At 40.0% G+C, this 15,399-nt stretch overlaps 1 protein-coding gene across 9 annotated transcripts in view; it reads left to right on the forward strand.

The window, feature by feature from the left end:
- The window catches only part of LOC122991735 (dedicator of cytokinesis protein 9-like), an 83,146-nt gene that overhangs the window by 51,095 nt on the left and 16,652 nt on the right, over nucleotides 1–15,399 (forward strand). For all 9 annotated transcript variants that reach the window (XR_006405897.1, XM_044364998.1, XM_044365006.1 and 6 more), the window contains exons 6-30: nucleotides 487–582; nucleotides 1,199–1,333; nucleotides 3,941–4,115; nucleotides 5,035–5,087; nucleotides 5,878–5,952; nucleotides 6,060–6,200; nucleotides 6,642–6,854; nucleotides 6,977–7,099; nucleotides 7,500–7,582; nucleotides 8,188–8,310; nucleotides 8,570–8,649; nucleotides 8,779–8,966; nucleotides 9,185–9,250; nucleotides 9,345–9,437; nucleotides 9,549–9,672; nucleotides 9,830–9,948; nucleotides 10,199–10,285; nucleotides 10,450–10,539; nucleotides 11,776–11,891; nucleotides 12,606–12,675; nucleotides 12,759–12,884; nucleotides 12,987–13,058; nucleotides 14,495–14,641; nucleotides 14,736–14,819; nucleotides 14,982–15,093. Coding sequence is in view for 8 of the 9 variants with exons in the window: in XM_044364998.1 (XP_044220933.1) it covers nucleotides 487–582; nucleotides 1,199–1,333; nucleotides 3,941–4,115; nucleotides 5,035–5,087; nucleotides 5,878–5,952; nucleotides 6,060–6,200; nucleotides 6,642–6,854; nucleotides 6,977–7,099; nucleotides 7,500–7,582; nucleotides 8,188–8,310; nucleotides 8,570–8,649; nucleotides 8,779–8,966; nucleotides 9,185–9,250; nucleotides 9,345–9,437; nucleotides 9,549–9,672; nucleotides 9,830–9,948; nucleotides 10,199–10,285; nucleotides 10,450–10,539; nucleotides 11,776–11,891; nucleotides 12,606–12,675; nucleotides 12,759–12,884; nucleotides 12,987–13,058; nucleotides 14,495–14,641; nucleotides 14,736–14,819; nucleotides 14,982–15,093 (2,791 nt within the window). In the remaining variant the exon portion in view is untranslated. The remainder of the gene's footprint in view (nucleotides 1–486; nucleotides 583–1,198; nucleotides 1,334–3,940; nucleotides 4,116–5,034; nucleotides 5,088–5,877; nucleotides 5,953–6,059; nucleotides 6,201–6,641; nucleotides 6,855–6,976; nucleotides 7,100–7,499; nucleotides 7,583–8,187; nucleotides 8,311–8,569; nucleotides 8,650–8,778; nucleotides 8,967–9,184; nucleotides 9,251–9,344; nucleotides 9,438–9,548; nucleotides 9,673–9,829; nucleotides 9,949–10,198; nucleotides 10,286–10,449; nucleotides 10,540–11,775; nucleotides 11,892–12,605; nucleotides 12,676–12,758; nucleotides 12,885–12,986; nucleotides 13,059–14,494; nucleotides 14,642–14,735; nucleotides 14,820–14,981; nucleotides 15,094–15,399) is intronic.

Raw genomic sequence — 15,399 nt, forward strand, 5'->3', positions numbered from 1 at the left:
TGATCTCATGCTACCCCACCTTACAAGTGTGAGACGATCGGGTCCGTGTGTCATGGATCTGCTGTGAAAATCAAGATATTTATTTGAGTTCACAGTCATAGTTTGTTTAATGTTCTTCTGCCTGCTTGTTTGGACTGAGACAGACCTACATCATGTTGGGCTTTGTGTCATCAAACCACAAGATCAAAGGTTTTCATTACTGTAAGCCAATTCTTTGGTAGAGTGTGTTATACAGTGAGTATTGGTGATATGATATTATGATATGATGCTCCTACTGATGAGTCTTCTTTAAGTAAAGTAAGTTTTCTCTGCATATCTGTTTATTTTGGACAATTGAAACCATTTTTAGGGGGATTTATAGAGTCATTTGCGCCATTTTAAAGTATTATAACTTGTTTCAACACGAAATTCAATAGTCAACTACATGACTAAGATTTCTTTCCTTGCAATGGGTGCAGCGTGACTGTGTCTTTTTGTCTCCTGCAGGACACGGCCTCCCTAGGATCCCAGAAAGGCGGGATCACCAAACATGGCTGGCTCTACAAAGGCAATATGAACAGTGCCATCAGCGTTACCATGAGGGTGAGACAGTGGGAATAGCCACATTATTTCACAAATTACAAAAACTAGATAGTGTATTGTTTGTATATTGTGTATGTAGTTATAGTATGAAGTAAGGATACAATTTGGGTGTCAGGGTCCTAATTTTTTCACTATTATCCAGAATAATTTAAAGATATTTTATAAAAAGTAAAAACATTAACAAGACAGGGGAAGCAAGTGGGGTACATATTCCATACTCAGTTGCCTTCATGTCCATATTGTCCTTGTCCTCAATACGACAGCACCCTTGTTCTTTGCAATGAAGGTGATCTCCTTCATCGTCATGGGAAAAGTCTGTTTTTCCATCAGAAATACAGTACCAGTCAAAACTTTCAACGCACAACTCCCATTCTCTTGAATGAGAAAGTGTGTCCAAATGTACTGTATTTCCATGACTCTGTCCACCTGTTTTTTAGTTATTGCCTTTTTACAGACAAGTAAAATCTTACATGAATACATGTCGCTTCTTATTACTTGGAGCCTGATCTTATATAATACTAAGGGTGCACACTACTTGAAATTATTGTTACCAAAATGTTGCATTGTCTTTTCTAATAACTGAAAGGCATAATGTTATTTCTTCTTATTGTTTCAGTCGTTCAAGAGGAGATATTTCCATCTGACCCAGCTGGGTGACGGCTCTTACAATTTAAACTTCTACAAGGATGAGAAGATCTCCAAAGAGCCCAAAGGAACCATTTTCTTGGACTCTTGTATGGGTGTTGTTCAGGTACGCTCTAATATATTCCAATCATCTCTGGCACGAAGGCAGTGATTGTTAAACTACGGTGACCCTTGTGCCAAACGGGATATCCCTACTGGCGCCATAGTAGTACAGGGTGTAACCAGGTCCTCAATGGAAATTAAAATGTCATTTACTAGGAGTAAACTGAGAATGGAGCCATAGCAACTTCCTCTGCACAATTCTTGTTTCTCTAAATGTATTTTCCATCTTGTAGGCTTAAAACATAAAATATAACTGGAAAACGTTCAAACAAATTGCTTTAACAATAGTGGACTGCTGCTGAAAGGTATCTCTCCTGTCCATTTCCCTGAAACTTGAGCTCTCTCTTCCCCAGGGTCACGCTTTATTGCTGACTCTCAGCTGGTGAAACAAGGTGAATGCTGAGGTCTCACTTCGGTGCACTGCCTCACAATCAATGCCATCTGAATGTAGGCCAAGACTCACTGGGTGCATTATCATCTGTCTATCATCTCAATAGATGGAAAGGACCTGATTCGACTGAGGAGGCGCCCAGCTGGCATTAATCAGATATTTATTGTGGAATGTGTTATGAGAAGGAAGGTTGAGTGTTTCGCCAGGACTGCCTGATTCCTATCATGTGGAGGGGGAGAATTGTTGGAGGAGAAGGGGTGCATTTGGTATTTGAATGCTTTAAGATGTTTGGAGGCTTTATCAGTGCAGGTTATGGTATCGTCCCCTGAGTTCCTCCGAACCTCCGCACCACCCTGTTTCCAAACACAGATCTTCGCTCTGTCACATTCCTAAGTGGTGGACAGAGTGAAGAATGTACCTCCAGGTTCAGATCAGTCAGATGAGAGATACAAGCTGTTGTCAGTTTTCTGTGCCATAATATTTTCAACATTTTTAACTAAATGCCACAAAATTTGTTCTTACATACTTCAACTTATTTAAATATAAAAATCCTGTCCCACAGTTTGATGTTTTTAAATAGGCCACTTCAGTGTTATGTCCCATTCTTCTACTGCTTCAACTGGAAAAAACATCCAATTAAGGAGATGCTCTTGGTGAAGGTGATTTAGTTGATTATACACTTTCTATGAGCCTGGTTTCCTAATTAAAGTACAGAGCCTGTACTTGGTGATTAGCCTATTGCTAATTGGCACTAATGCTACTCAACAGCATTGCACAGCCTCTTTTACAACACATACACTATAGTTATGTGTTTTCTGCTCAGTTGAAGTTATAGACATAATATAACCTAAACTCAACCAGCAGTATTTGGTCTGTGTGTGGAACTGCAGATGTTTAATTCTGCAGCTGTAATGGCGTGTGGAGTGACATCATACTGAGCCTCAAGCTGCTCCTGCGCTTTGTTAAAATGCCAACATATTGTATATTCAAACATACAAAGCATTTCTCACATACTAACCCGCTGTCTAAAGTAGGAATACAGATACTGATAATATTGTGAAAATAATCTTAAATTCCCTGGGGATGTGTACAGTTCCTCCTGCCAATTAAATGATTAAGTCTGTTTGTCAAGACTCCAGTTTTATTTCTGTCTTAAACACCCATCTCCATGTTTACTTAGCTAGCCTGCAGATAATGGCTCTCCCTCCCATCACTCCCACTCTACTGTTTCAACATTTTAGGCAAACTACAGCGATAACAACAACATAACAATCCACCAACTTCTCACAATAACGAGATGACTTCTCTATACCTCTAAAGAAATACATGTTGAACATTTTATTGAGCTATATAAGCAACTGACCTCAGCACGGTCACAGCAGCAGATGTGTGCCATGGACAAACTGCAGCTGAATCAGCAGTTATAGGTTATACTGAATGAGCTGTAATAGAGTAACGCTAAAGCCCAAATGGGACCGTGACATCACTCTTCCTGGCTGTTTGGAGGTTATTGTTCGGCTCTGCGGATCCAGCTCATTTTCTGTTGACTCCCCTCAACAGCACCGTCTTACTTCAGAGAGTCTCTGCTGCCGTCCTGGCAGGTCTGGAGGCTTTGTTGCGCAGATGGAAATACTCCGTCCCTCCCTAACTCACCCCATCCATCTGCTTTGTGCAGCAGTTAAATTATACGTCTTTCCAAAACAGTGACTCACGTTTTGAAAATTTTTGTAGCTAAATAGTGTCATTTTTAGTTCACTATTTTGTGACTCAAAACATTTGGTTTTTTTTACAAACTCTCAATGTTTTTGCAGGTTCAGACAGAATAATACTTAGGGATGATAGTGAAGATAAGATTTAAGTGAAGCGAGCTATGATTTAAATCATAGAAATAAGCATCAACTGCCGTCTGGTGAGCTGGCAGTGGTTAGCTGTTAGCTTTGGAGAGTGAGATGAAACATTCCTTCAGCTCTGCCATGTCCACAGTTGAGTATTTGGTATTTAAATGTTAAAAACTCTTAGTCAATCAATCATTCAATATCAGATACCAACATACTTGGCAAACATGGGACCCCACTTTTCAAAAACAAAAATCTCTCTTCTGACTTTTTGTTTTGTACTCTTCTGAGCTTGGCTCTCTAATTTTAGATAACCTTTTTTATAAAATTCATATGTTTTTTTTCTCCCTTTGTTCTCTCCTTTGTGCTCTTATCTAACCTGCAGAACAACAAGGTTAGGAGGTTTGCTTTTGAGCTGAAGATGCAGGACAAGAGCACCTACCTGCTGGCTTCGGACAGTGAAGGGGAGATGGAGGATTGGATCAACACGCTCAACAAGATCTTGCACAGTAGTTTTGAGATCGCCATGCAGGAGAAGAGGAATGGAGACATTCATGATGGTGTGTGCACCTGAAGGAACACAAATATGAAAGGGAATATTATTTTGTGTCCTCTCAAAATATTTGCCAAGTTCTTGAGGAGTTTATGCTTCTCAAAGTCCTGTAAAAATATCCAGGATTTAATTATGAAGTGCTTTTTGCAGACTGAAATGTCAGACAAGAGCAACTTTCACATAGTCACATTGGCCAAAATTTATGAAAAATAAAAATGTTTTCCTTCTTAAAAGAATCAGAGACAGTCCAGACAACTGATGCAGACATATGAAATGTATGAAATTCTTATTAGTAATAAACTTCTCAGTATTAAGTCAATAGTTAGTGCAAAGTTCCTAAGATAAAAATGTCTTCAGCTAAGAATCAAGTAAAACCACTCATCAGCATACAGTCATCATCAGCATATTTACTCTGGCATACTGTATCTACCTGAGGATGTTTTTAAATGAGACGCTGTTCATTCACACCACCATTCACGAGCCTCACTTCTAAACTTTTTCCTGGTTTTATATACATGTAGTCTGTGGCGATGTGATACTGGACCACCCAGACTTTTAATACCCACCTCCTGTCTCATAGGAAGCTTAGCCATGGAAGAAAGCGAATGAATGAAATGAATGCCTCTGCACAAAATGCTCCACTAATCTTCCTAACTCCCCGGCTTTTATTAATCACACTGTGCATGAGAAAAAAACAATTCTGCTTGAGGAGATCTCTGAGCTTTCTTAAAATATGCCATTGAGACTTGTAATATCTCCCACTCAATCCTGACTGATTCTTGTGCGGCTGAATTATTGTTCTGAACTTTACATATCAGTAAGAGATTAAGGAGGGGTTTTTTTTACACAAGGGGGTTATTTTTATCATCGACATCTTTGGCCTGCATCCGTTTATTTCTTGTTTTGTTTTGTTCTTTTTTTTCTAGATGATGATCTTGGAAAGTCAGACAGTTCCTCTGGCAGTATGGACAGCTTTCAGGTAGGTCCTGCTTTCTCAGCTAGATGCTCATACATTCGAGACATCATCACACGGAGTTGCACCATTAAATCTCTGGTTCCTCACTGAAGTCAAAAGGAAGAAGGCCTCTTTTGCCGCAAACATGTGGCTTAAATTTAGATGTAGGAGTTACTGGTTACACACCTAATTTCTCAGCCATTCATTTGTTTTTGTAGGTTTGATCTGACGTTAAACACAGACATCTTGTCATGTGATAATCTCTTCAGACTTTTCCACCCATAATGTTATTTGGATTTTCTCTACAATGGAAATTAAACATCATGGCTTCAAAAAAGCAGGCACTTGCTATGACATTATGACTGTTCACATAAGTACCCCCACATGAAGAATATTATAGAGTTTTGTAGATAGAAACATCTGTGTTATTAAATGATATGCTGACTGATGACTTACAGGCTTAAATTGACATTTAGTGCTTTAGAATAAAACTCTTCACACTGGTATGACGTTAAGCTACAGGCAATAGTTAAGCCATATGTGCATGGAAACAGTTAGCTGGAAAACATCTTGACAGGTTACAGCAATGAAATGCATTGAAATATATTTTTGTGCCACCTGACTCTCACGCCTGAGCCTGTCTGCCCAACGTGATCAGCTTGTAAAATATGAAGCCTAATTTCCAGATTGGTCCGAATCACAAAAAATGTGCTAACGATAAAACCAACAGACTGAAAATCTCTCAGGCGGTGCTTCTGGAATTTCAGAGAGTTTGTGGTTTCAATCGATTTAGGAAATGCTTTCCTGTCCTCAGAGCACAAGAGATATCGAATCCAGGATGAGGAACGAGACCAGATTGAAGCTGTTCACCCTTGACCCTGACACACAGGTAACTGAGTGTAAAGCGCGTTGAAGTTCACTTATTCCCATGTGGTAATAAGATCCAACATAACACTCCTTAATGAAATGTAATAGCTTCCTTTGTATTGTCTTTAGAAACTAGATTTCTCAGGAATAGAACCGGATGTGAAGCAGTTTGAGGAGAAGTTCGGCAAGCGCGTCATGGTAAACTGCAACGACCTCTCATTTAATCTGCAAAGCTGTGTGGCCGAGAACGAAGAAGGACCAACAACAAACGTAAGACTGATCTTTTTCTAGCCACAATAGGCACTAAATGACAGAAATATCATTATCCGCCTGACTAAAGACGGATGAGATGGTTTGTTATAGCGGCCGGATGGACTCATTATTTGATCCACTGAAGGTCTTCTGTTGGCATAGCAACCAGACTACAGGCACAATAATGGCAAACAATCTGTATAATGGAGTCTGATGTCCTGCTGTCCCTCCCAGCAGAAACTGTCTGTTAAAGACTCTCCAAAGAGACACTGACCTGACACACACATCCAGCTCCCTCCACTGAAATTTTATTGAAATAGCTACCAGCAGTGCGTTACACCGTAACCACTGTATCCTGATTATGCAGACTGGTTGATAAAATATGAAAGAAAAATGCAAAACTGTAAATAAGCATCAGCATGTGTTTAATACAGAATTATTACTCTGCTCTTTCTCCAGGTGGAACCATTTTATGTCACCCTGTCACTGTTCGACATCCAAAATGGCAGAAAGATCTCCTCTGACTTCCACGTTGACCTCAACCACCCGTCTGTTAGGGGCATGGTGCCCAGTAACAACAGTCAGTATATTAACGGTGGTGGGGACGTCCATTCTGAGGGGCAACGATTGGTCCACGGCGTGCCAGAAACAGCCTTGCAGTACCCCAGACAGGTGAAAATAAAGAAAACTTAATAATACAAAACAGTAGAAAATGTGGCTTTAGTTTCATATTTAAATCTACTAATACATTTTCGATCTGTTCTAACATATCCATCATCACTCCCATCGTACAGGGAGTGTTCTCAGTAACATGCCCCCACCCAGATATCTTCCTGGTGGCTCGCATTGAGAAGGTGCTGCAGGGAGGAATCAACCACTGTGCCGAGCCATACATGAAGAGTTCAGACTCCACCAAGGTACTGACCCACACACGAACTTCTCACCAGCCTCCTCACAAGGCAGTGTGTAAGCCCACACTCAGCAGATTCCACCAGATCATCCCACATTATGCACAGATAATCATCCCTGTTTTAAGTGCTGACCCGTCACACAGACACTCAGCACAAGCATTGACTTTGGCTGAACAACTGTGGTTGTGCACCCTGAAGGGACCGTGGTGGGCAGTAATGTGATTCAGGCGAGGAGAAAAATGTGAAATGTATTTGCACATGGTTGAAGAAAGAGTGTGTTTGTGTGTGTGTGTGTGTGTGTGTTATCAAGACTTTTGTGTGTCTTGTGTTGAGACTGGCAGCATGCTGAATATGTTACAGTGCTGCAAGTGGTGAAATGCAAATCACTGTTCCTGTTTTCCACCAGGTGGCACAGAAGGTCCTGAAAAATGCCAAGCTGGCTTGTAACCGGTTAGGCCAGTACAGGATGCCTTTTGCCTGGGCAGCGAGGTACTTTATCTCTTTTGATAAAGAAGATTTGAATGTTTATTTTCTGTCTGTATGTAATCAGAGTTACGCCCAGTTTTTCACCAGAAACATATGTTTACTTTCTACTAGGGCTACAGTATATGTTGCGGTCTTTCAGAAAACAATTGATTAGTTTATTGACAGTAAGTTAATCGCTAACAGTTTTGATAATCAGATGATTGTTTAAGTCAATTATCAAGCTAAAATGCAAAGAATTTGACTGGTTCCAGTTTCTCAAATGTTAAAATTTGCTGCTTTTCTGTTTCATTTGAGCAATCATTTAATACTTTTGGGTTTTTAAGTGTTGGCTGGGCAAAAAAAGCAATTGAAGACATCTCCTTGGGCTCTGAGAAACTGTGATGGGCATGTTTTACTAATTTCTAACATCTTACGAAAAATAAGAAAAATGAGAAATGAAAAAAGAATTGACAAAATAATTGTTATTAGTTGCAGCCTGTAGACCATAGATATTCTTCCTTTGTCAAATGATACATCAACATTCAAGCACTTTTGCTCATACAAACACACATGTAGGTGTATGTGCAGGACAAGAGAAATGTTCCTGACTCTACTTTTCTCTGTTGCAGGCCACTGTTCAAAGATGCTTCAGGGACGCTTGACAAAAGTGCTCGTTTCTCGGCTCTGTACAGACAGGACAGCAACAAGCTGTCCAATGACGACATGCTCAAACTGCTGGCTGACTTCAGAAAGTTAGTAATGCTTCTCTGAGTATTATAAATGTATCTGAGTAATTTCACAGATGCACTGGAAAGGAAAATATATGCCTATAGTTTGTACTTTGGAAAATGCGGGTTACAATTGAAAATAATATAATAAAATAATAACATCTGTAAATGTGATAATATACCATTTGTTTCTTTTCAATTCTCAGCTGCCCGCCTGTTTTTATATTCAATTTATGGTTGATGATAGCAAAGACTTAACTCGAGTTTATTTTCCTTTCCTCAGGCCAGAGAAGATGGCCAAGCTGCCTGTAATCCTAGGAAACCTCGATGTTACCATTGACAATGTAGCTCCTGACTTGACAAGTAAGCCCTCTAAATTCACTCCATGCGTCCAACATGAGAAACTAAATCTTTTCCTGCGCAGACCAGATGGGTCACATTGTCTGCCGGGTTGTTTATTTTGGTTTCCCTCCCTCCTGCTTCTGTATATAGATTGTGTTACCTCATCCTACATTCCTGTGAAGCAGTTCGATGTGAGCGAGAAGACCAACATCTTCTTTGAAGTGGAGGAGTTTGTGCCGTGCATAGCCAAATGTTCTCAGCCTTTCACAATCTACAACAATCACCTCTACATCTACCCGAAGCACTTGAAGTATGACAGCCAGAAGTCATTTGCAAAGGTATCACCAACTTTTACCATACATTCTGGTTTATTGGCACGGGAGCAGAAATTATGATCTTTGTCCCCTGTAAACAGCATAAAAGTTCCCTTGCTACACAGTGAAATTGAAATATCGTAACTAGACAGATTCTACGCCAACTTGTTTAAGTAGAGACCCCTTGTTTCTCTCATTCTGTGGCTAACTGGTTCAGTTTTGCTCATTGTGTCTGTCTGCAGGCTAGAAACATAGCTGTCTGCATTGAGTTTAAGGACTCAGACGAGGAAGAGGCTGTTTCGCTGAAGGTAAACTCAAATGTTTCCTGGAAGTGCTTCCGAATCCCCAAAGGACAGCCCCACCTGTCACAGGAACTAACCAGCTATTGTTATCATTCCGCAGTGCATCTATGGCCGACCTGGAGGACCCTTGTTTACCAAAAATGCCTTTGCTGCAGTGTTACATCACCAGCACAACCCCGAATTCTACGATGAGGTAGGACAAATTTCTTTAAAAGCCTCAGCAATGAGAACCGCACGTATGAGGCAGTAACAAATGTATGAATTAATCAATGATTGAATGCTTATTTGTGCTCTTATGCCTTAGTTTAAGATTGAGCTTCCAACACAGCTCCATGAGAAGCACCATCTGCTCTTCACTTTCTACCATGTCAGCTGTGACAGCAACAGCAAGGCCAGCACAAAAAAGAGAGACCTGGTTGAGATGCAAGGTAACACACTGCAAAAACTGAATCTGCAGAACAATGATTTTGTTAAAATTACAGTATCTGTATTTGCTGTTTTGAGTTCTTCCATGTGTTATTGTTGTTACTGGCATGAAGTGTGAGGCTGCTAGCTGAGTATCTTCTTTTCTGCCTCTGCTCTCAGTGGGTTACGCCTGGCTCCCCTTGCTGAAGGATGGCCGGGTGATCATAAATGAGATTCAAATCCCTGTGGCTGCCAACCTGCCGGCTGGATACCTCAGCTGTCAGGAGGGTGCCAGCAAGGTAGAGCACAACCTCATTCACCTCACCTACTCAGAGTTCAAGTGCTGTACTTTCTTTTTCAGCCTTTCATGTCTGCAAAGCTGATTTATATTCATACTATTGGAGATGCCAAGCCACAAGCTACAATATCAAAAATGTGTCTCTATTAGTGGAATATGAAAATCTACTGCAGTTGTCTATTTACATAATGGTATGGAATACTGCAGAATACTATTAGTTATTGAGCAAAGGATTGTTTTATTTATTGCAGCATTCAGGTCCTGAGGTCAAATGGGTGGATGGAGGAAAGCCTTTATTCAAGGTGTCTGCTCACCTTGTGTCCACTGTCTACACTCAGGTTAGTTTTTTTCTTTTTTTAGCAAACTGTGAGTCTGGTTAGACAGCTGATTTATCTGCATCTTATGACATTTTTTTAATGTCATGTCTGAACTTCTGCTGTGATTTCCTTACAACAAAGCTTCATAGAATATCTCCTGCAATCTGACCTTCTTTGTGTTTCAGGATCAACATTTGCACAATTTCTTTCATCACTGTCAGAGCACAGCATCTGCGGCCCAGGTATCAGGAGGAGAACTGGTCAAATACCTGAAGGTAAAGTATAAAAACATGAAGGATTTTTAGAGTAGAGATACTGATACACATCCCGGTAAACACTAAAAATGCTCTTTTTCTATTTTTTTATTGGAATAATATTCATTTGCTTGATATTGTTCATTTCTAGGATAATTTATTGATTAGAATTAGCAACGCATGCCAGAAAGAGACTGTTAATCTTACACTGAGTTGTATTTAACCCATAATCCACAGTGTTGACATACTTCTTCATTTCTGGCTTATGCTGTAAAACTGTGTGCACATGCTCTACATAAATAACTGTACATAAATAGAGGATTGGGAATTATGTCTGAACAGGATGACATTTTTTACAATTTTTTTGTTAACTATGGGGAAAGATCAGGTGTGTTTTTACACTTTTGCCTCTCTGTATCAACTTATGATCTAACTCATACTCGCCATGAAACCACAGAGAGTCACACTTGATTTGTGGTGAATCACATGGAGATTAATGTGTTTTGATCTTCTATTTTGTGCTGTAGCTTCCCAACCGCACATATTTCATGACAATTTGTGCTTCACCGTTTATAAAGAATTTATTTGTCGCCAAAGATTTTATTGATACCAGTAAATCTGTTCAACGTTATCTGCCACACGTCAGCCCCTCGCTGACGCTTCTTTTCCTAAAGTGTTCGTTGTGTTCGTTGTGTCCGTATGTCTGTCTAGCTGTTTTTTTCTGTAGTGCTGGTAGTTCAATTATCACTCTTCCAACTACTCGCTCTCTTATTCTAGTCCATGGGAATCTCAGTTCACATCTCCCCTGGTGGACATTGACATGGAAAGCAACACTTGGACCAATGCATCTCTTGGGGTCTAATGTAAACACAGCAGTGCACACAAACAATAGCCAGAGGGTCAAACAGCAGGTCAGCCATGCCGAATGGCAGCTCGCCAAATGACTTGGCAGGGTTTGTGTTAGTTTCCTGTGCACAGGCAGAGATGCACCAGTACCCAAACTCTGCCATGTTCCAGGCACTGAGGCATAAGGTGTGGCTGATTAGCACAGGGTTGTTCACTCATGTTCTCCTGTTGTTGTTATTGGATTAGGTTCCTCACACATTATTCTGCATGAGCATTAGCCTTCTGTGCTCTTTGTTAAAGTGGGGAAGGAAGACGACCACATTGTTTTTTTTTTGAGAATTCCCCTTAGTATGTATGAAGAGTTATGCAATTGAACTCAACCCAAATATACTTCTTTGATTGTTCTGTCAGAGTCTGCATGCCATGGAGAGTCATGTGATGATCAAGTTCCTGCCCACCACCCTGAATCAGCTGTTTAGGGTGCTAACCAGTGTCACCCAAGAGGACGTGGCAGTCAACGTCACCAGGCAAGCATTCCTGACACCTTCTTTGACTGGACACCAGCAGGATTGGAAATATCAAACTTTCATTGTTTATGTGTACAATAGAAATGTATAGAAAGCTTTTGATGTGTACCATGAACTCAAAGTGAGAAGATTTTCAAGGACTGCCCACAAGAAATGAGTTTTGGATTCTCTATAATTAGTCTTCTCTGTATTGGATGTGAAGAAATCCATTCATAATGCAATGTAATGTGTACAATGTAAGGGGCAAAATCCATTGTCCACCTGAAGCTAATATAAGGCTTTAGCAGATTGTGTTAGACAAGTCCAGTGGGTATCTTCCAAAGTTAGTCTTTTTATTGCAAAGTCTCCTCTTTGTGTTTCCCCACACTTTGTTTCCTTGCTGAGCTGCAGTGGAGAATAGTACTGTAAGCCAAGAAGGAAATTTTGTACTAAAAAGCTTAACTTTTATAAGATCCCCCCCATCTCATACATTGGAATTGCTTTAGGAAGGGATGTCTTCATGGCCAGTATGGACAGGAGGAATGATTACAGCAAGCAATAACACTTTCAACGTTAAGATAGACTTGAAAAAATGTGAACTTATTAAAAATTTAACTTGTAAAGGACTATTAGCACTGAAATGTATGTGTCAATAAATGAAGCCTCCAGCTGCCTCAGCCCTGCTCAGATCCATTTCCTCACACATCTTTTCCTTTTCCATTGTTTGTACTTTAGAGTCATGATCCACATTGTTGCCCAGTGCCATGAGGAGGGATTGGAGCACTACCTGAGATCATATGTGAAGGTAAAATTCCCATGCCGCATATCACAACCGACTGTCTGTATTTGATGTTTGTACTGGAGGATTGACATGGCTCTCTGATACAGTTTGTATTCAAGACTGAGCCATACACATCCTCCACCACCCGAACAGTGCATGAAGAGTTGGCTAAAACCATGACTGCGATCCTGAAGCCTTCCACTGATTTTCTCACGAGTAACAAGCTACTCAAGGTTACATATTTGTACTTTTTTGAAGGACTATACAGTGTATAATTATATCTTACACGAATTTCCTCTTTATTGTTCTCTGATTGATGTCTGTTTGCCCTGCAGTACTCCTGGTATTTCTTTGAAGCCTTAGTCAAGTCCATGGCTCAGTACTTGATTGAAAGCTGTAAAGTGAGGGTAAGTCTGCCTCAACATTACACTCAGAGGTGTCTGCTTGTGTCTGCTTTATTACAGCTTCGGTTCTTCACTGTAGTTTACAACATGCCAAGTCTTGTGGACAGCCGCAGTACCACAGTCAAAGTATCATGTATCCACAGTCTGTCCTACACTGCTGTGCAGTTTAATTGACTGCATTTGTTCATACCCCATAACCAACCACATCCCTGTGTTTAACCTCCACTGGCATAATCTGGAAGCAAGATCTACAAGAGTTGGTCATAACAGTCTGAGAACAGAGCAACCCTGCTCTGTGACGTATCAGTGAAAGATGAGGCTGACATTACTCTACATTTTTTGTTATTGACCACAAATCTTGTGAAAACACCAAAACCAACAATGTGTTAGTCCATCTATATTTTCCAACTTCCTTACCCTGTCTGTGACACACAGCCCCAAGCCCAATCATTTCTACAAGCTGCTATCATCTATTTTTATTATACCAATGTATCAAATGACAATGTGTAATGTCAGAGGTGTCGCATGTGGTGATGAACCAACAATTACAAAACTGATTATCAACCAACTCTGCAGCTTTATAGTGAGTTTCAGCTCATTGTTTAGTATTGTCTTACTGCTTTGATTCACTCTCTCTGCCCTCATAGTGTTTTTGGCCGCAGCGTGCAGCTGTTTTCAGTGAAAAAGCTCTAAAAACCTACTGTACTGTACTGTTAAGCAGCTAAAAAGCCAGATATTTCCCCCAGAAGTTTACAAAGCTTAAAAAAAGAGCTAACAGAGAGCAAATGTTTGACTTGGATTCACCAGGTGGACAGAAACACGACCCCAAATCAATGATAATGTTGCTCCATAACTGCTGGATGTGTAAATAAGCAACTGTTTGCCAACAAGTTCACCATATCAACTTAAAAGGTGATGACATGTCAGTGTTGTGTTCACAACTTGTTTCCACTGCCCCCAAGTGGCTAAAAAAAATCAGTTAATGCAGGTTTTTAAGACTTAAATATTTAAAAGTAGGTAATAAATACATATTTTTATTTTCAAAAAACATGAGCTGGGCAATGTAGTTTTTAGCAAACACTATCCAAAGAGGAGTAGTCCATTTGTTGGGGACTACTTTCATCTGCGGATTAATACATATTTGGTGCTCTATATTATGTATTTATGGCAACAGGACAGTGTTTGTGGGGTTCATGAATGCAACAGTGTGGCACATTGATGTGTTTTTTAGTACTTTTTGGACAATAATGGAGCTCTATGACACAGAAAAATAAGCTGTATCAGGCTTTGACCACAGAGACTATACCTCTTTGTAGGATCAGTTAATTAATGGTTTTGGTCTTTTCAGGGATTTTTGACAATAAGAAATTGACTTATCCTTTAAAATGGGATGCATTATGTTGCTACATTTGTACCAACATCCTAGTTGTCCCCTTCAGCTGTCCAGGAATCAGCGTTTCTCAGCGTCCTTCCATCACACCGTGGAGACTCTGGTCAACATGATGATGCCACACATCACTCAGAAATACAAAGACAACTTGGATGCCGCCAGGAACGCCAACCACAGCCTGGCAGTCTTCATCAAGGTCAGGATCCACAGTTACTGTCACTTCTTTAAATGTTAATATTGATTTATTTCTTGTACTATAAATAATGCATTCCCCCTCCTTCATTCTGTAGCGCTGTTTCAACCTGATGGATAGAGGATTTGTGTTCAAGCAGATCAACAACTATATCAACAGTTTTATGCCTGGAGACCCAAAGGTAACAGTATCAACATTTTAGAAACAAATTGAACAGCTTGTTTGTGTCAGTTTATTTGAACAGTAATGGAGGATGTCAGGCTTTGCTCCAGATACCACATGTTTTGGTCAAAGTCATGTTTGTGAGAGTTTGTTTATTGGTTTCTGTTGTTTCTAACTGCAGACACTGTTCGAGTTCAAGTTTGAGTTCCTGCGTGTTGTGTGCAACCACGAGCACTACGTCCCCTTAAACCTGCCCATGCCATTTGGAAAGGGAAGGATACTGAGATTTCAAGGTGAGAAGATCATAAAATGTATCTCCTGGTAAAGAGTCAAGCCTAATGATAGCTCACTCCAGTTTGATTATACTGCTTGTGTTAAAGTAGAATACTGAAATCAAACCAAATTGCTCGGCTGTACAAAGCCAACACTAACAAAACGGTTCCAAACATAATAGATTTAATGGATTGTGTCCAATGTTAGTTTTACAACAACAAAATGAGTCTGTTTTATTGGGTTACACTACACACTTATAATACAAGAAGTTTAATTAAGTAATATTAAATATACTTTCTTTTGTTGTAGCACTCTTTGGTTTTACA

This window comes from Thunnus albacares, chromosome 11, assembly GCF_914725855.1.
Source record: "Thunnus albacares chromosome 11, fThuAlb1.1, whole genome shotgun sequence".
In the NCBI taxonomy this organism is placed as follows: domain Eukaryota; kingdom Metazoa; phylum Chordata; class Actinopteri; order Scombriformes; family Scombridae; genus Thunnus; species Thunnus albacares.